This window comes from Acanthisitta chloris, unplaced genomic scaffold (genome assembly GCF_000695815.1).
Source record: "Acanthisitta chloris isolate BGI_N310 unplaced genomic scaffold, ASM69581v1 scaffold11669, whole genome shotgun sequence".
Lineage (NCBI taxonomy): Eukaryota > Metazoa > Chordata > Aves > Passeriformes > Acanthisittidae > Acanthisitta > Acanthisitta chloris.
In genome coordinates, this window is record NW_008693122.1 from 10223 (window position 1) to 30847 (window position 20625).

General features: G+C 37.2%; 1 protein-coding gene across 1 annotated transcript; it reads left to right on the top strand.

Moving 5' to 3' along the window:
• Nucleotides 1–852: 852 nt before the first annotated feature.
• ZC2HC1A (zinc finger, C2HC-type containing 1A) lies at nt 853–20106 on the top strand (the record flags this gene model as incomplete). The annotated part of the gene is made up of 8 exons (XM_009082958.1): nt 853–926; nt 1635–1751; nt 1954–2089; nt 5979–6127; nt 7096–7195; nt 7906–8014; nt 19140–19247; nt 19920–20106. Coding segments are annotated over 8 exons (980 nt in total), but the record flags the coding sequence as incomplete, so codon positions are not given.
• Nucleotides 20107–20625: the final 519 nt, after the last annotated feature.

The window sequence follows — 20625 nt, forward strand, 5'->3', positions numbered from 1 at the left end:
CCCTAAAATACAAGTCAATTCAAAGTGGTTTTATTTTAACATGATATAAATAGAGGCAGTTGTATTGTCTGCAGTAGTCATACGAGTAAAGAGAAAGCATACAGCAAGTCTCAGTCCAAACTTACTGCCTCTTTCTTGATGTATATGATGTAAAACTATCCCTGCGTGCCTCCAGTACAGTACTAGGTGCAAGAGATGCCCGTTGTTGGTAAACTCTGGGGATTTTTCTCTCTGCCACAACTCCATTGCATAATGCATACTATGTGAATATATTTGCTTACACAGACTTGGATACTTTGATTTATTGGTCTTTTCTCTGGTTCTGTGAATCTGTGGTATGTCCAGTATGCCGTGTATATTTTTGTTAGCAGTGTTGAAACAGCAGCATCAGAAAGCTTTTGTAAAGCATCAGTAATAATCTGAATAAATATATAGTAAAAATAGCATTAAAGACTTTTTTTCTTTGCAAGAGAAAGTGAAACGTAACTTAGTGGATAAAAAGAAATGATGTGTCTTATATTTGATACTATAACAGGTGATCTCTTCCAAAGACACAAATACCATGAAATGTCAAAATTCTTGGTGTGTACTATCATTAGGACTTAAAGTGGATTTGTCATTTGCATATTGACAAGTAGGTGTCCTTTTAAAGGTGCATTTTTGCATATTGTAAATGATAAGAATTGATGCTGACATGTTACTGGGCCTGAGTGCTTCCAAATACACCTAAGGACTTCTGTACCTTTACATTTTTCATCTACATAGTCTCTGCACAGTGCAAAAAAACATTTTTACAGTTACAACCAAGTTTTCTACCAAATTTTCTTACGGAATTATGTTGGTTTTTTTAAGGTGAGGTTGCAGTGCAAACTGGAGATCTGTTGCCATGTAAAATTTGTGGAAGGACTTTCTTTCCAGCAGCACTGGTAAGTGATATGAGCATTATTGGCTTTTAGATCTGAGAAGCTGATATGAATGTTAAGCAGTGGTCACTTTAGCTAAATAAAGTAGATCTAGATGCTTTGTTTTGGTGGGGGTTTGTGTGGAGTTGTCCCCCTCTACAATAATTACTGATTCCAGTTGTCTCAGTTGCAAAGCTCCTTAGAAGGAGGTTAATTTTATTTTAAGATCCTACCACCTTCTGAAATACATGCTTGGGTCACAGAATCAATCCTTGCCTCTGAAGCCTTAAGTCCTAGCTTACAGTCTCAGCTAGTAAATGGAGTGTTTTGTTGCCCATCTTCAAAAGACTCTGTTCTCCAGTGTAGATAGAAATTGTTCTGTCTTTAAATACGAATATGAATTCCAGATACTTCTGATTTGTCTTGCCACTCAATGCAAATTCTGCCTACCTACTATCAGTTTCTATGTGCACGGAGCAAATATAGATCCCTCCTACTTTCCTTCATCATTGCCTGTGTTTTTGTGACCACATATACACATTTGTGAATCTCGTGGTTCTGTTTTAAAGGTAATGGCTGGCATAAATGTTGGAGTGAAAACAGTCTGGTCTTATTCATTAAGAGTTGTGCCTTTTTGCTGATTGTTATATCAAAAGAGAGAGAATAACATGTTAATAACATGTTTTCAAAACCAAGTTCTGTATTCTCCTTATAGTTTTCTTCTGCTTGTAGAAAAAGCATGGACCTATTTGCCAAAAAACTTCTGCCAAGAAAAGGAAGACATTCGATTCCAGCCGACAGAGAGCAGAAGGAACTGACATTCCCACAGTAAAACCTCTTAAGCCACGAGTATGTTATAATTTACTCTGGATATGTACATTTTAAGAAAACTATGTATGCATTATAATAAGGCTTGTTTCTGCTGGAAATTCGTGATAATTAGATCAACTAGGATCTGGAAGTAAGATGTAACTATGATGTTGTGTACCAAAATAAGGCACATACTTGAGTAAGAACTTCAAACACACAAAGCTTTCTTTTTTCTTCTTAGCCAGAACCTCCCAAAAAACCTTCCAACTGGAGACGAAAGCATGAAGAATTTATAGCAACTATACGAGCAGCCAAAGGACTTAATCTTAAAGATGGTGGAAAACTCCCTCCACCACCTCCACCATCATATGACCCTGGTATGTAAAACAGTCAAGTTCCTTGGACTTTTTTTTTTTAAACTTAATTTGTAAAAATGGAATTTAAAAGGAATTTGTTGGAATACAATATTAGCAAGTTCTTGAAGATGTCTGTTGTATTTTCCCCCATGCAGTTTGTGAATGTGGGTCTTGCTGACTCGCATCCTGTATAGCTTTCAAAGCTCATGACTTCGTTTTTAATGTGTCAAAAGATAGTTGTAGCTCACTACTGTCTGACCATGCAGCACTACAGGCTGGGGACAGAGTGGCTGGAGAGCAGCCAGGCAGAAAGGGACCTGGGAGTTTAGATAGACAGAAAGCTGAACATGAGCCAGCAGTGTACTCAGGTGGCCAAGAAGGCCAATGCTATCCTGGCCTGTATCAGGAACAGCGTGGTTAAACAGGACCAGGGAGGTGATTCTGCCCCTGTACTCGGTGCTGGTGAGGCCACACCTTGAGTACTCTGTGCAGTTCTGGGCCCCTCAGTTCAGGAGAGATATTGTGGTGCTGGAGCGGGTCCAGAGAAGAGCAACAAGGCTGGCGAAGGGACTCGAGCCCAAGTGCCATGAGGAGAGGCTGAGGGAGCTGGGGTTGTTTAGCCTGGAGAGGAGGAGGCTCAGAAGAGACCTTATCTTCCTCTACAACTCCCTGAAAGGAGGTTGTAGTCAGGTGGGGGTTGGTCTCTTCTCCCAGGCAACTAGCAGTGGGACATGAGGGCACAAACTCAAGTTCTGCCAGGGGAGGTCTTTTCCAACCTGGTTGATTCTATGATTCTTATTCATCTTAGTGCATCAGTTCATGACATTACTGCACACACAGAACAAGAGAAAGAAGCAAAGACCAGGACACTTAGAAAATGCATTTCCATTGCAAGCCAGGCCTCTGTGATTTATCTTTTTATCTGTGTTTTCTATGAGAATCAGCATGCAAAGAAGGGAACCATAGGCTGAACAAATTGTTTCAATACCTTGTTTGTGTCCACAACAGTGGAACTGCTCAGAAAGAGCAGACTACCTTTGTAATTAGGTGACACCCACAACATACTTACCTTGTGGGAATGCACATAGAACATGTTCTTCAAATGTAACCTCTCCCATTTCTTGCTGAATTCACATTAGTTTCATGTATGCAGTATTTGCTTTAGAGTGCCTGTGATCCTTCCTCATGTGGTGGACATTTTGTGTATGAGATGTGTGGAATTTGTGTTAACAAGGGAGTGACAGTCCTTGGGTGCCTTCAGAACTGAGAGTGGGTGAAGTGTTGAAGCAGTCTGATGTGAGTGAGAAGGAAATACACCTTTCATTTAACTTCTGGGTTGTGATAGGTGGTTGGAAAATATATTTCTTCCTCTTGTCCTAAGAGCTAAACCGTTGATCAGTTCAATGGCTATTTCAGAAAGATTGAGAAAAATGGAAAAAAGCATGTGTTTGCTTCTGCCTGTCTGTGGTCAAGTGAGGATGTAAAGTGGTCCCTATCTTGTTTCTCTACAGGAAATACAAGTCCAGTATTAGGATTTTAATTGTGCCTTCACTGTAAGAAGTGAAGTCATATTATTCAGCATTCTGTACACAGAGTATTGAAAAGCCATATACATTTTAAAGTAAAGTGAAGCCAATAGCTAATGCTGTGGATAGGAATCATAAGGCCCAATCAGGGAAAGAATGATTAATAATCTAGTTGTATAGGTTCTAAATTACAAGCAGAGAAGCCCAGAACTAAATTTAACTTGGAAAGCTACTAAAATGGTGCTTCCTTGGTTCCAGAGGCTGAAAATGAGTTAGAAATGAAGGCTGTAGTTTATTCACCCTGCTTGAAAACAGATAGGAGGTAAAGGGAAGATACTGGTTCTGTTCCTTCCATTTTTTACTTTTTCCAAGTTTGGTTTTGGTGGTTTTAGTCTCCTGGCTTCATCCTGCTGCAGTGGGTAAGACTTAGGAGGAGGTATCCAGGAATGAGGAGAAGGTGTACAAAACGATCAGTGAATTCTCTTCTCACAAATAGATTAGGTATAGATACTATTGCTCCTTTTCCACTTTACATGTAGGAGAGAGGGCAAATTATATGTGGTATCATGGGGTGTATCCATCCTCTTCTGCTCAGCTGTGTCTTTGGCATGCCTATTTCTAACAGGCAGCTAATCTCTTTTCAAGGAAAGAGTCTTGTACTCTTATTTCCTACTTCACTGAGGACTTTGAGCTTGCAAATAAGCAGTGTTGCTGCTTCTTTGATCTCCTTTTCCAGCTTTTCCTTAGAGGAAGTGTGACATAGCCTCTTGATGTTAAGAAGGACCTTAAGTCACCCCATTTGCACTGAACTTGACTGCATATGTATACTGCTCTCTTATTTTGATTCATTTTTATTTTATAAAGCTTACACTGAATCCTAGCAGTTCTTGCGAACAGTATGAGCAGTACTTCCAGATAGCCACGTGTCTGACTGATACTAAGCATTATGCAAAAGGGTGAAGATAGAATCCCTGATTCTTAAAGCAGTGCACATTCATCCTCTACTAATACATTTTATATTTGTGGGCTTTATCGGTTTTCTGTGTGACAACCAGAAATGGCTTATTATCTAGGGGCTTTCATAGCTGCTTTATTCATCTATTTTGCTTTTTCAAACTTTTTTTATTACTACTTTTTACTTTCTTTGGACCAATCTTGGTTTGACTGCATAGATACTATAGTTGTTCTGTTTCTGAGGTTTTGTCTTGTAAGATATAGTTGATGTTTGAGTATTCTGACAGTAGCAGAGTATATGTAAAATAAATAAAAAATCATTGTTGTTACCACATAAGATTCCCATGCTGTCAGTTCTCTGTGTTCTTCCTGTGTCCTTTGCTCACACTTGTTGGGTCACAGTTCATGGTTTGGTAGCCATTACATGAAAATTGTTTGTTAATTTTTAAAGGGATAACTCTAAGGCAGATGTACTGTGTTTTGAGTAGTAACATGTAATCCAATAGATTTTAAAATACATAACTGTAATTTTGGAGGCAGTCACTGTTGAATCTTTCCTCTTTTTCTTTGATACATAATGACCTAGAAACATACTGATTTAACCTGCTTTGTCCATGTCAAGCTTTTCTGAAGCTGATGTTTACATGGGTTTGAATACTGTAATCTGGGATAATTCAGTGTCAGTATCTCTAGACACTGAAATATCTATTTGAAGTGCAGTCCAAACATTTTACTTTCCAGGGGCAGTATATTTCCAGCCTACAAATTATGTACCTTTTAATTTAAACATTTGCGTAGCCTGCTTTTTCCCCAGTGTAATACTATTTCCTGCATGTAATACTGTATGATGTGACCAAATTAATCTTGAAAAGTAATACAGCCACCAATTACCCTCTTTTGCAGAAATATCTCCAAATTTTGGCTGGATTTCTCCTCATTATTTTACTGCTAAATTTCTGATTCTTAAATTATCCTTTCCCGTATTGCAGCTCGTATTTCTCAGTCCTTTCAAAATTGCCAGAGGAAACATATTTTGTTGTCTTTGTTTATTTGTGTGTGAAAGGTTTTAATGTATTTTCATATCTTGAACAACCTGAACTGTGTGTGATACTTGTTTGCTTGTTTGTTTGTGTAGCCTCTTGTTTACTTCCTTTCAACTGATATCCCTGCTATGTCCTTATACCTCTTTGGCTACCTTCTCTGCAGAATATCAAAGTGTTTCTGATTTTGCTGAGGCTGTTTCTGATCTTCAGCCATTCTTATTCATCAAACAAGGAGCATCTTTTGTGGTACATGTAGACAATATCCTTTTCCCCAGCAATCTGTATTTCATTTTCAGATTCAAGAGGCCGTAATTTGCTCTAGGGGAAGGGCTGGTCTTTGAAAGGCTTTGAAACACATTATTAATGTTAGGTTTTTATGTTTTTAAGATTACATTCAGTGTCCATATTGTCAGAGGAGGTTTAATGAAAATGCAGCTGACAGACACATCAATTTCTGTAAGGAGCAAGCAGCACGTATTACTAATAAGGGGAAATTGGCAGCCGATACCAAAGGGAAGCTTCCTACTCGAACACAGGTGAGCTTACGTTTGTCTGAACCTGTAGCTTGCATTCAACATCAAATAAAGCTTGTTGAATAGTCTGTTGCTTCTAAATGCAATTAACTATTTCATTCTGTAATTTTATTATTAGCACGAGACTGAAATTAGACACTAAGCGTGGATGAAGCTTCTGAGCTTACAAGAGCTACTGAGATCCATAAATCAGATGGCAGCAGTTGCAAAACCAAAACCAGTCGTAAATGTAATTCAGAAATGTGAAAATGACAGGCAAAGGTAGCAGCAGGAAGTAGAGATGCAGTTTTGTAAAGGAATCTGAATTTCTGTTGTGCTTGTTTTCTGAATCCACTTCAAGACTGTTCCTTAAGGGGACAAACAAAGGTGTATGACTACAGGACAACTGACAGCCATATTTTGTCGAATTTGAGGCTTTAGAGGGATTCAGGTGTATTAAGGAAACAACGAATTTTAAAGTGTTTGTGTGTTTTCATTTGGTGGTAATGCTCCTTTTATCTGGAACCTATGAAGAGTTAGACACAAGCAGTTACTTAGTGATTCTTGCGCCGTATTCTGAATCGGTGCTGGGACTGCTCCAGGCCACACAGGTGAAAGTAAGGTTTAGATTTGAAACACAAAAATTATTCTGCCCTTTTAATCTTCTTTTTTAAATTAACTGGTAATGAGATGATAATCTCAATTTCATGAGACAGCTACGGACAAAGATGATAAAAGGTATAGAAAAAGTGAGAGACATACAGTTAAACAACAAACCAAACCACTGTATTAGAGAATGTTTTATACTAGTGTCATCTGTATGTGTAAGAAAGCAGACTAGCAGAAACTATTTGCATGTTCCCATACCAGAAACAGTTTATCTAGTAGGAAATCATCGCCTGTTCTCCCACAGTACCTGAAATAACTACCTATCATGTTACATAGATAGCTTGATTTAATTGCTTAAATTTCTAGGTTGTATTTTGTTACAGTACAAACCTGCTGCAGTTAAGAAGATGCCTTCTGTAGGATCAACACCATCACTGTCATCACGCTTACCACAGCCAAGTGGAGTCAGCAAAACTGTTGTAGGTACGAAATGAATGTTACGGATTTTCCCATTTCCTTTCTAAATATTAGTTCTCAAACTATGCAGTAAAGTTTTTTGTTTACTTGATCCAGTGGTTTGTAAAAGCTCACTTAAAGTTGGAAGGGGCACCAGTCGGCATCTGTCTGACTAGACCCTTGAGTGCGTAGGATTCTCTTCTGGTTTATCTGTCAGGTGAATTTGTTTTCTGAATTGAATCTGCAGAATAATTCTGTGTAGTAATGCATAATTGTATCAAATACTGATCTCTTATTTGATCTCTCAAAAAGTAAGCATTTTTCTGATACTTAATTCTGTAACTAATTTGTATGCTGAATACGGTCATGAATTGCTGAAAATACATAGTCAAGCTGTGTATATTATAATTGTGCAAACAGTGGTCTAATTTGGGATTCAGAGACCATCGGATATTAAACATGTTCTGTTTCTACATTGATATTTCTTTCCTTTCACCTTCTGAAGAAAATAATTGAGGTCTATTTTTTTTATTAGAATAAAACATTATGTCTCAACTGCATGTTTTCTGTAAATGTCTGGAAACGTTTGCTTTTTCCTAGTATCTTGACACTTGCTCATATCTTTGTATTTCTAAAACTCTTATTTTGCATTTTACAATTAAATGTAATGAATTGTGTTGTTTGAGCAGCAAAATCTTACATTTTCTTGTATTTCCATGCTTGCTTTCCACTGCAAGGTGCCTCTTCAAGTAAAGCACTGTCTTCATCTGGATCCAGTGGGAGCAAAATTCAGACCTTATCACCAGCTCATAAAAACTCACAGGGAATGGTGAATGCACAAGCAGGGTAAGTTTCTATTTAATGTTACCATTTGTGCTTTATTTCATGTTTATGTTGTGCTGGTTATAGAAGTCTCTGTGGTCTGTTTCACTTGCTCTTTGGTTTTTTTCCTGGGAGCTTCAGAAGTGCCATGTTTTGAATTTATCCTTTATTTATAAACATAATGTTTAAGGAACATTTGAGAAGGCAAATATGCATTTTCCTCAAGTTAAAGTAACAGCAAAGGAGGTCAAGTGATAAAAATAGATATAAAGAAGATTAAAAATTGTGGAATATGCATAAGTGGTGGGAGCTATGAATTTTTTTCCTTGTAAAAGTGAAGGGGCTTAAAAAAGAAGTAAACATTAGGCATGATTTCCTGCAATTCATGGAAATAAAAGAAAGAGGCTTCTATCACAGACTTCAAGCCGGTTGTGACAATATCATCCCTTCTTAGGAAGTTCTCTTTAATTTTACCAGTCAGTCGCTGTCGCAATAGGTGTGTACAATTTGTCGGAAGAGAAACCCCCTTGTGTTCCAGCTTTTACTTAGAGATCAGAGGGGCTGGGTGCAGCTGGGCTTAATTTCTGATTGTAACTAGTTAGGCACTGTAGGTCTGGTTGAGTTTGGTAAGAACTTTCCCAATCACAGATTCACAAATATTGTTGTTTATTGAAGCAGTAAGTTATTGATTCTTGTTAGATTGCTGGCAGTAAATGCACTAGATCTGCAAAACAGAAGTGTGTAGTGCTATGTCCAAGTATTCCCAGGTATACTCTGACACATTGGGGGGTACAAATCTTACCAAAGAGGCATCCCTACTTTGAGGTGTGAGGGAGCGATGAGCAAGCACATCGACTTGTCCACATAGTAAGGTCATGTTCTCATACTCTGAAAATGGGGGATTTCAAGTATCAATTTTACACTTTTTGGAAAAAATGGAGGTATCACTATAGGCAAAAATACTTGGTTACCAGTTGCTGTTGTCCTAGGTGGTGTGGGGGCAACTGTTTTCTCATTTTCATACTAGTGGGTGCATTTGTTAATGTGTAAATGTGGCATAATGAGTATCTTTGGATACCTTTGATTCGATGGAGTTATATGACTCACTGTTAGAACAAAGGCAGCACAGAACCATAACACTTTAGTATCCTCCTCCACCAGGCTGAGGGAGCAGTGAAGGCCAAGTGACATCACTTCTGTCAGCATGTTAAAACTGCACGTCCTTATCTTCCCAAAGGACCAGGTTTATAACAAAGGTCTGTTATGCATGGATGAGGGGGAGTGAGGCTGATGGCTGGTACAGAGGCCTGGGTGTTCTCCTGTGCTTCGCTGAGACAACCTTAGGCTGTGAGGCCTCTGCTTCACTCCAGGCATCATTCAATTGTTATGCCTTGCTTGAGCCTGGTGCGAGATAAGCAAGGGGCCCAGCTTACCTTTTTGCTAAACCATCCTCATCAGTTCTCCACCAGCTCACAGCATCTCTGTGTTTTGGCATAGTAAGTCTGGCAGGTTTCCATCATTGCTCGCTGGACTTTGTTTTCTATAGTCTTCCATTTTCTTTTCTGTTGCTTGGAGGAAAAACTGTGGTGTGACCAGGCCAAATAGCAGCTGGGGAGATGTTTGCCCAAGTTCTCTCTGTTTATGCATTCTGCTAAGCACAAATAGATGGCTTCTGGTTGGCATAGCTCTCAGATAATGATGTCTGCTGGGAGGCAATAAATGTTAGCTTGGCTTATAACCTCAATTGCCTACACAATTTCCAGTTTTTAAGGGTACGGATGCGATGAGTGCATTTCTACCTGAAGCCCTCCTCACTTCTCTGCTCTAAAAAACCTCATTTTCTTCTGTTTGCCAACTAGTTCTTAGGATATTTGCTGCTCCTACTAACCAGTCTTCTCACAGGTGGCTGTTAAATGCGTCTCTTTCTTAAGTGTTATACCTGAGACCTAGCAATTCTTTTTTTAGCTGTGTTGTGCTCACGTCTGGGAACAAATTTGTCAGGAGTTTTGTTGAAGCAAAGAGGCATAGGAGCTTAAAACATGGAAGGTTCCTTACAATATGGAAGAGTTAGGTGCCTCATATCGATCATTGGTGACAACTTTCACCTTAATCATCTCAACTTTGACCTTAATATTGGGTTGTGAGAGGAAAATGTGTCAGGTCCTGTTGAAATACCTACAAAATTTTATCAGAATAGGGCCTCAGATGCTAACAGTCAATGTCCTATGTCAGAGTGAGAATACTTAGTACTGTAGTGGCACAGATTTTGAACATTAAAACATTTTATGATTTAGGCTATAGCTAATTGCAGCTGGAATTATTTTCTAAAATAAAAGAGCTTTTAAAAGTAACATTCATTAGCATGAAACAAGATGTTTTGACCAATAAAATGGCAAGCCATAGCATGAGATGTGGGATCCTGAGCTGTGTACCTAAGTCAGACAGAGCTTATGCTGTAAGATAATGTCATGTTTCTCAGTTGTTAGTGAACCAATTTACCATGCAGTGTTGCAGGTGGATTATTTCAAGGGCAGTCTTTTAAATGGAGTATTAAGCAATCACGTTTTCTTTTTGCCTTGGCAAATATTTGAGAGCCTACACACATTTTTTGACCAGATTAAATTCCAGTTTTTGTTGTAAGAAACAAATTCCTGCAGTTCACACTCAGGAATACTGTAACTTTAGGACTTTTTAAATGTATTACTTAAGTGTGAAACCTTCCTTTTTTGCCTAGATTGTTGTAATTCCAGATTTGGCAGAGAGGTATTATCAGAGAGGCTTCATAGTAGAATGACAATTACATTGTGCAATATCACGGCTGAATTATATGTATGCTGGAGGGGGTGATTAAATCAGATAGTGATGCTTTCTGTAGAGTCGTTGGTGCCTGTTCTCTGTGATGGATGTGCAAACGGGCAAGAAGTGACTGTGCAGGCGGATCCAGGGGCCAGCCTGGGTTAACACGTGCAGGTCGCGGGTGGTCTGACCCGCAGGGTCGGCATGCACTGCGCGGTTCGCTCTCGCCCTGCGGGTGGCGCTGCTGAGCCGCTGCCGGAGGGCTGGGACAGCCGAGCAGCTCCTCCTGCCCTGGTGTCCAGCGCGGAGCCTCAATCGAGCTGCGTCTCGAGGGGTTCTGTTCTGCAAAGCAAAGGTTCTTCAACTGAATTTCATATAAGTTCAGATACAGTATTGCAGGCTGAATTTTTATTTTTATGACCTTCCTTATTGTAAGTAATTTTTACTATATGGTTTTCATTTTTAAATTTAAATTCTCCTTTTCTGCTCCCCAAGTAAAGACCACACCACAGCATCATCAGCGTAAGCCAGGTTAGCATTAGCGAGGCTTACTTTGTATGTGTAGTTCAGGATGTGTCAGCTGAGTTCTGCTCTGAGAGGTTTTTTCTTCCTGGACAGAGTAAGTTATTTATTGGATGTGTAGCAACTTCTGAGTGCTAGAGAAGGAAGTGAGAGTGCAAGAGTAGTGTGTGACTGTATTGGAGTCAGTAGGAGAAACTTCATTCACTTGGATAAAAATATATTTTTATCTTTTAGATACTGAGAAACTGAGAAAAAGGAAATTAATTCTACATAAATTGTTGTTAGGCTTATAATTGGATAGTGAATTATGTTGTGAACCCAGGTTTGATAGATATTTCATAATAGTAGACAGGTTAGCACTGCCTTATGTTTCTTAAGGGGGAGGGCAGTTCTTGTAAGCTGTCAGAAATAATCACATCTTCAGGAGAAAATATTAGGTAGGTTCTTCCTAACCTAAGGCTAAACAAGTACGCAAACTCCACACCCACTTGCAAACTGTTCTGCATAGCAGAACTTGACACTACTGTTTGTGGCCAGCCAGGGATCTTTTGCTTGTACAGATTAATTATCCATGCATGTTTCATTTATGAACAGTTTTGTTTGGTGTTTTTTTTTAAACTTGGAGTTGAAAAATTACATCTTTTTTTTTTTTTTTTTTAATATGACATGAACCTTAGAAGTTAATTTGTAATTTGTATTTTATTTTGGGGATAAAACATGGTATTTAATGTTAAGCTGGTCAAAGTTATGCCTCCTGGGAATCATGTCTGTAGTGACACATCCAGTGCTGTCTTACAACTGAAACACAATATGAATGGCACACCAGACCAGTATCAGTAAATTTTAAATTCCACTTACATATCTGCCACACAGCATTTGTAGCCTTTAAAAACATTATCTTTTTAGAATAGCTTTTTATACAGAGTTTTGTTCAGTGAAATCAGGATAAATGAGCAGTTGTCTTTGCATTTCAGAAGAATCTTATGATTATGGTTTTTTTCATTAGAACTTGAAAGGGCTGTCAGCTTTGGGATTATGGTTTTGTTTACTGTGAAAGAATATTAAGAGTTCTTTATTTTGTCAGTATCATGACTGTTTCTTGGTTATTGTCTTCCATAGTCTACTCTGTGTAGGTGCCTGGAGTTCACAGATTATGCTGATAATTTATTCAAGGTTCAAAAATAACTGAGAAAGTCATGTTAGGTTAGAGTATGTGTCTTGCAGCATCCAAGACCTCAGTCTTGCTTCTCAGTTCCTTGGGAAGTATGCCAAGTGTATGTATTGGGTCAAACAGGAATTGATTAAGCATTTCTTGAGTTAATTAGTTTGAACTAGAACATCTGTCTGGGAGGAGGAGTGGGGAAAGGAACTCTAGGGGAGCTTATCTTACAGCCTGCATTATTTGGGGCAAAATTGTCAGGACTGAAATGTCAGTGTTCCCTGCTGACTGCAGAATGAATGAGTATCACTTAGCATTGTTGAATTTTTGGTCCTTATGGGGACAGTTCCTCTGATGCTTTAGAGCTGTAATGTAGATTACAAGATTCACACCAGAAACTTCCCAAGAAAACAAATCGTGTTGCAAGCTTTATAGGTTCTGAGCCTTTGATATGATTTTATTGTAGAAGGAGTATGAAAGGTAGTATGATGTGTGTGTTGGAGATTCCCAACAGCTCTTGTGTGGATTTTGTTTGGAATTTTTTTATATGTATTAAAAGCTATATTGAAAATAATGTTTCCTTGACAGCAATTATAATTCTGTGTAATTTTCCTGGCACTATAGTTTATTAGGGTTGTACAACAACAATCAGAAAAGTGCACAGTAATTTTGAGAAATTATTTCTCTGGGTATAAGCGTGTGTTTTGTTGGGTTTGCTTGGGGTTTTTTCCTTGTAGAGAAGAGTTAAGCTCCAGCTACTGAAGCATTCCTTCTGTTTTGCTTGGTTGGTTTCCTTATTTTTTCTTGCATTTCAGAAAGATCAATAGCAATACTCTCAGTGTAATAATTTTCCAGTTAAGGTTGAAGTTATTGAGCTTTTTTTTGAGAAGAAACTTTGATTACATTATTGAGGTGGGGTGGAGATATAATGGGCTTATTGTAGGTTTTACTTAATGATTTAAGATGATAAAAATGCAGAACTTTACTTGAAGATCTAATTTTTCTCATACAAATTGTGAATTCTGAAAAGCTAGTTTTCCTTATGAGGATATGAAGGAGGGATGTTGGGGCTTTTTCTGTTTTGTTGGTTGCTTTATTTTTAAATGCTTTTAAAATTCAATTTTTTGTTTATTCTTTTTGGTTTGGAAATGTTATCCATAATAGTAAAAAAATATTAAAGTATTGCCTCTGTATATAGTGTTGTCTATGGTGAGTAGATTTTTTGTTATTAAGCAAAGTTGGTTTGCTTTCAGGATTTCCTCTGGCATGTTGTTCTCTAGGCACAACAGTCAGCCTTTACCAAAAAAAAAAGTGAAAAAGGAAAAATTTTCCTTCCTGCTAATTCTAAAGTTGAGGAAGTTTGTTCTTACATAATCTCTTTTTTCTAACCTCTTAATAAATTTGTTATTTTGAGCTTGCTGTTCTAGATGTGATGTTTGACATTATGAAAGCTATTCCTAAAAGAGACCAAATGTGAATATGTTGTGCAGATTGTGAGGATACCTGGAATTAGGGGTTTGGGGTTTTTTTGTTTTGTTTTAAAAAAAGTTAAGAAATGCATTGAAAACCTAATCCTAATATAAATCTATGAAAACCTCTCCTCACTAAAGCAAGAAGAACCCTTTTGTTTGCTGGATAATTAAAGTCTAATTTGTACATTTTTTTCAATCAATGGGATTTCTTTGGTAATATAAATATTTAATTGTGAGGATTTAATTTTTTTTTTTGCAATAACTTGAATAGCAATCTAGCAATCTCCTTATGAGTGCCCCTTTATATATTTTAGTAGTAAGATGGACAAATTAGGCCCACCACTGCGAACTGGAAGAGATGTGCAAAGGTTTTATGACACTGACACAAAAACAGACAGTACCATCAAAAGACCAAATGAGTTGTTGCCAATAAAGAAGTAAGTATTACAAATCAGTGTGGTTTATCTGTTTTGCAGAAATGTTCCTCCTAAGCAGAAAAGTGTGACCTTGACAGACATCCGATGCCCAGTGTGTCTTCAATATAAATGCAATGGGAGAAAAGTATATATAATTAGTATCACTATCTGTTTCAGAGGTAAACAGCTTCATAGTAGGACAGGAAAGATGAAGATTTTCCTCAGATTTGATTTCTTCTGTTATTGATAATGGACTCATAGTAACGAACTTTTACCTTTCTAAATCTGAGGTAAAACTGAGTTGTATGATACAAAGCATTTAAGCCTGATAGATAAACATTTGCCCTTAGGAGAATAAAATTCCTTTATCATAAAACATTTGCCTGCAAGGCAAATGTAGTTATGTCCTACATCTGTAAGGTAGCTGTGATGTCCCAAAAATGTGAGAAAGGCAGACTTTGTAATGAAAGGTAGAGTCTTTTGATAAGTCCAACTTGTCCCGTATAGAGACTTCTGAATATTCTGAAATGTTTATAAGATCTAAGTCTGGAAGGAAAGACTATTACAATTACTCTAATCTTTTAAAAAGGGACTAGATACTATGTTGTAGTTAAGCCTTTGATATAATTTGGAAGATGCCAAATTCAAATGGGCTGGGTTTTCATAAACTATGCCCTAAAGCATATTGCAAGAGAGAAATTACTAATGTATTATGCAGCACATGCATGGGATGTAATGCTTTAAGGGAGTAGAAATATGTCTAACTCTCTTCACAGTGTAACCGAAGCTGTAGTATCTTTGAGGCAGGGACAGAATATTTGAACTTTGTTTTCTATTTGAAGGAGCAAAAGCAATGAAAGGAGAGGGAGCTCTTTTTAGACAAACAGGATTTTAGTTTTCTTATATTTTTGTCTGGTTGAGGTTATGAATCCTGTGCATCATCAAACATTAGGTCAGTTTTTCATTTTGTAATACATGATTAAAATGTTGAAAATTTGGCTTAGTGAGTTACTGAAAGTGGTAAAACTTTATAACAATAGCCCTTACCCATTGAGCAGTGATTTGATTTTTATGTACACAGTATGTAAGAGCAGAATAACTGCTCTTCATAACATCCCTGTTGTTCTTACTCAAATGTACACTGAGTTTGTGAATTAAATCTGCCTTCCTTGCAGGAGATTATGGTAACAGCATTCAACAAATGCTACTAGTTCCTAGATATTCTTAAATTCAGCACAGCACTGTGTATGGTTGCAGTTTATGGCAGAGGTTTCTGGACTTTGGGACGCATGCCATTAGTCATCAGAGATTTATTTATGACTTTGCACAGAGCTGTCAGCTGTTGTTAGGTGACAGTGACAGCTGTCAAGAGCACCTGAAAACACCCTGTCTAGGAAGCAAGCTTGATATTTTTCAGCGTTTTAAGGTAAAATCTAACCAAATCATCGATGCATAAATAGAAAAAGACAAGCTGCTTCTACAAATTTCTTTCAGTTTTTAATTTTGCAAGCAGTGGTAATTGAACTAGATGTGCAACATGAACTCCTTTAGGAAGGGAAGTCACCTTCAATCTTATTTCTTTTGAAATTGAGAATGCATAGTAAATATCTTTAAAGGTATGTCCAGATTTTAAGAGTTACAAGTGAATTTGGTGCACAGCCTCATCTGCTTTCAGGCTCTATTGATACTTCAGGTGATAAAACTCAGAGCAGGGATTTATATAGCTTTTTTTAAAAATAAAATTAAAAATCCAACCAAACAGGAAAAAAACCTAGAAGTGAACAAGTAAATAGAAAGGGCAGAGATGGGACAGATCAGAAGAAACCAAGCTGTGGAGGCAGAAGTTGAGATAATCAAGGATATCTTACTTAATTGGAAGACATCTGTCTCTAGAGATCAGATTGCTACTTAAATATGCAATTTCAAGATTTGTCACCAAACATACTTGAAACCTGATGTTAATTATGTGTCTAGATTTGGGCTGGATAAAGTTGTAGGCAGTGGTAACCTGCTATTTGTTTTGATTTACTTATCAAAAATGTCAGAACTCATGGAATGGGTTAAGTTGGAAGAGACCATGGTGAATCACCTGGTCCAATTTCCCTGCTCAAGCAGGGGAGGTTGCAGTTAATTGCAGTTAAATATAAGACTCATGTTAAAATTTATAGTCTGAAAATATATTTGGATGGGTTTTATCCTGTATTTTTATAAAACTAATTTAGGAAAAAAGACTGCAGAAATTATGCAAAAAACTGTTTAAACGTTTTGGTATGAAGATATCCGGATAAGCTTTTAATGAGTGATGTTTTATCTGTTCATGGACTTTGCTTCCCTCAATGGGCAGGGTGAAGAATGTACTTTGAATGTGGCTTTTCAGTATCTCAATTTCCTCCCCACCCACCTCGCCCTGTTTAAGTCAATGGCCTGAATGCTATACTAGACGCGATGCAAATAATGTTTTTAAGACACTGATTTATATGAAATTTCTTTAGTATACACTTGGTATGAAACCATCATATGGATTTTCAGAGTACCTAGTGGGATGGGGGAATATGATACGTGTTTTAGAAAACTGAACAGTTGACATAAAGGAAAGAAGAATGGACTGTTCTTCATGTCAATTCCAAATACATAGGACTTGTAACATTATGTTCAAAACTGATTGATTCAAAGTACACCCTGAAGAGACTTCAGTTTTAAGAAGTCAATGCTGTTAGTTTTGAAAAGGTACTCTGTTGGTCCCAAGGCAAAAATCCAGAGAAAACTGAGTCAGTAATACTTTTTACAAAATTTTTTTAAGTTACTTGGAGCTGTTGAAACAGGAATTGAGACACCATTCTGTTCTTTGCATCATTGTCTGATCATCCCTGATCCATGATGATCCATACTGTTTCTGTGTGTACAGTTGAATTTTTCTAATATGCTTTTCTAGCTTCAATAACAAGTAACAGTCCAGTATGTTATTTCCATTATTGAGCTTTAATGAATTTTACTCAATTATAAGCAGAAGTTCACTGTAAAATGAGATTGGGGAAATAACACAAGATAGCGTATTTAGCGTCTGTACTGTTGTGCATACTGGTAGCAGTGTAATTTAGGTTACTTATAGAACTTTTATCTTGGAATTCTCTAACTTCTGAAAGATTTCCATAACTTTTAATGAGTTTTAATTCTGCTATAACTCATGTAGTGCTTTTCAGTCTATTTTTTAAAGTAAATCCATCTTTAGAATCTCCTTGCTAAATAAGAGGGCAGATAGGAAAACTAATGGAGAAGGTTAGTGTTCCACCCAGTGAGCCAGAATCTTTGATCATTCCACTCTACCTGTTGCATGTACAAGCCATTCTTGTTGAACTTGAATACTTTAGTTAGATATAATTTCACTTTATTTGATCTCAAATTTAATTCCGAATTTCCGCCTTTGTGCTTAATCATTTGATCACTTTTCCACTGGTTTAAGTGATAGAAGAAGCTGAAAATTCATCTTTAGCCTATGCTCATGATGTGAAGGAAGAAATGTTTTATGCAACATGTCTAAAATTCAAGAGTTATTGCATGTTTCTCAGTTGTGTCAGTGTTGCATTTGAAGTTACTGGAATGCATTGAATGCATTTCCTTATATATAGTTTGAAAACCAAACCAAACCCAGGTTGTTGATAATTCTGAAAGGAGCGGTTAGGTTTATCTAAAGGGAGGAGAAAAAACCAAACCCATTTAGGGTTTTTTTGTTGGTGAATGAGCTCTTAACAACTAATTTTTTTCATAGAGTCTTGTTTTCATGTCCATGAACCAGTCCCAACTTAAATTCATGTGTGCATTGATGTTCAAGAGTGAGAATAGAAAAGCTTGATGGGTCATGCACAAGATGTCGTAGTCACTGAAGACTTGCCCAAGAAGAAGAAATCCTAGTGAATGGTAATTCTTTTGAGCAGTGATGAAAACTTGGTCACTAATGATAAAAGGATGCCCCTTCCTATTTCTTTTTCTTAGTGCTACTCAGATTTTTCAGGGGATTCTGATGTTTCTCATTTAAAGTAAGCAGTGAGATGTTATCTATTTTGGACTGTGCTATTCATTGTATACTGGCTTCCCATAAAACCTGTGAGTCTGGAGGAAAGCAGCTTTCACTGGTCATATTTTATGTGAGCCAACTTTAAGAACACTGCGACAGGCTAGAAAAAAAGAGGCCCTGATGCCCAGCTGGAGGCACTTTCTTTCCTCTCCTCCTGCTCTTTGAAGAAAGAGGATCTACAGCATTATCTAAGATGTATCCTAAATAAAGTCTGTGGCTATGAACAAAAAGGTCTTCTGACTCACTTCATATTGGTCACAAAGTATTGAGAATATGGTACCCTTTCTACAGGTCTTAAACTGTTAATACCTGCAGTCAGCTGCTCTCTATTTCTCTGACAGCCCTGCCAGTCTTAAAAAGTGACTTGTAGTCTGACAAGGTAGATATTAGAACGCATTAAACAACCAGTAGTGCAGGATCTACCTGTGTTTTGGTCCGTTAGCTGTTGAAACACACAAACAGGAAAGCAATTGCTGTTTGGTTTAGCTTGTCATTGTAAGATTCAAGTTATACTCAGTTCAAACCATGCAAATTTATGCCAAAGCTCTTCTGTCTGTTCTTGGTAGGAAATTACTTATTTTTCATACAGTTAATTAATGTGTAGATTGTTAACTCTTTTTATAAAATACATACATATTTAATTTGTAAATGCATTTTCTTGTATGCTTTTCTGTGTGTGCATATAAATCACCAGATATTTATTCTATTTTAGAGGTGCAACAAAAACCCGGACATCAACCCCTCCTGGTGTGGCAAGAACCATGAGCACAGGTGCTTTAACAAACAGAAGAAAAACCAGCAATTCAGACATTTACTCAAGGTAACTTATAACATTGTGGATTTTGTCATCAATAGAACCTTCTTTAAAGGCAATTACTTACTACAAAAGCAGTTGGGAAAATATTGTTCTCTGCAGTTAATAACAACTCATGGTCAATATTATTTGGCATATTTAAGATACCCAATATATTTTGCATACTTATCATCTAACAGCACACCCCTGCCACCAGCTGTCTCAGATGTGCACAGGGGACCATGTTAGAAATGTCAAAAGCCTCTTAGGAGCTGTTGAAAAACTAAGTGAATATTCTTTCCTTAAAAATAAAATGAAATCTGCATGTCAAGTACCCAAATTGTCTGTTGCCTGCCCTTTTAAAGGGTAGGCTGATGACAGCTGCTGTTTTAGCCTTTCTCATTTTGACAAGCTAAGTTTTAAGTTTTCAAACACTCCAGTTAATCTGACTAGTGAATCAAATATTTCATCTTGCTCTTCAAAATTCAGTATTTTTTGTTTTCTTGCAGGAAAGGTGGGTACTTGAAGATATATAGGGGAGTCTGGGTAGAGCTATAAGATATACCACTGTAAATAGGCAGTTTAAGCATGAACATGACAGTGACAATAGCTGTAATTCATTGCAAGGATTAGAATAATTTTATATCAAGTTACACTGAACTGACTTACAGAGAATGTTCTTTACCTGGGAATTTACAGGTCTGACAGTAAAATTGGGTGTGACGGTGGAGGATGCCCATCCTCAGTCAATGGAGGAAGCTCAAAAAGCAGTGAAGGAAATTCACCAGTACAGTTATCAAAGTTCTGCCATGAATGTGGAACAAAGTATCCAGTGGAATGGGCGAAGTTTTGCTGTGAGTGTGGAATTCGAAGAATGGTTGTGTGAACACATTCTTAAAAGCTGAAAGAAAACCAGAAATTGGAAGCATCTGCTATGTACTGTTGCATGGAAAGCTAGAGCACTCTATCCAGTTAGACTTCATGCTGCAAACATGTTGGAAGATCATTTTGTAATTTTCTGAGTGCAATCTTCTGGTTACACAGTTATTTATAAACAAATATATATATATACTGTATTTAAAAATAGCAGGTACCTAAAACTGTGCCATTCAAGGAAATACTCTTTAATCTCTGTTGGAATTATTTAAAATGAAGGTTAAAAATGTGATAAGTAACCTAGGTAGCAGAAGTAGTTCAGTGTTATTTCTTTTGAAAATCCTGCTAAGACAAAGGATGTTTTAACATCACTTGTAGGGTAATACTTACCGATAGGGAATTAGCCATGAAGAACTTGGGCTTCAAAAGTTTCTCTATGGAGGCATTTCCTTCATCTGTGACAGTAACGTAGATGTTATGTTCTAAGTGAAAACAACATGACCAACTAAAAGTGCAAAAAAGTCTGGAT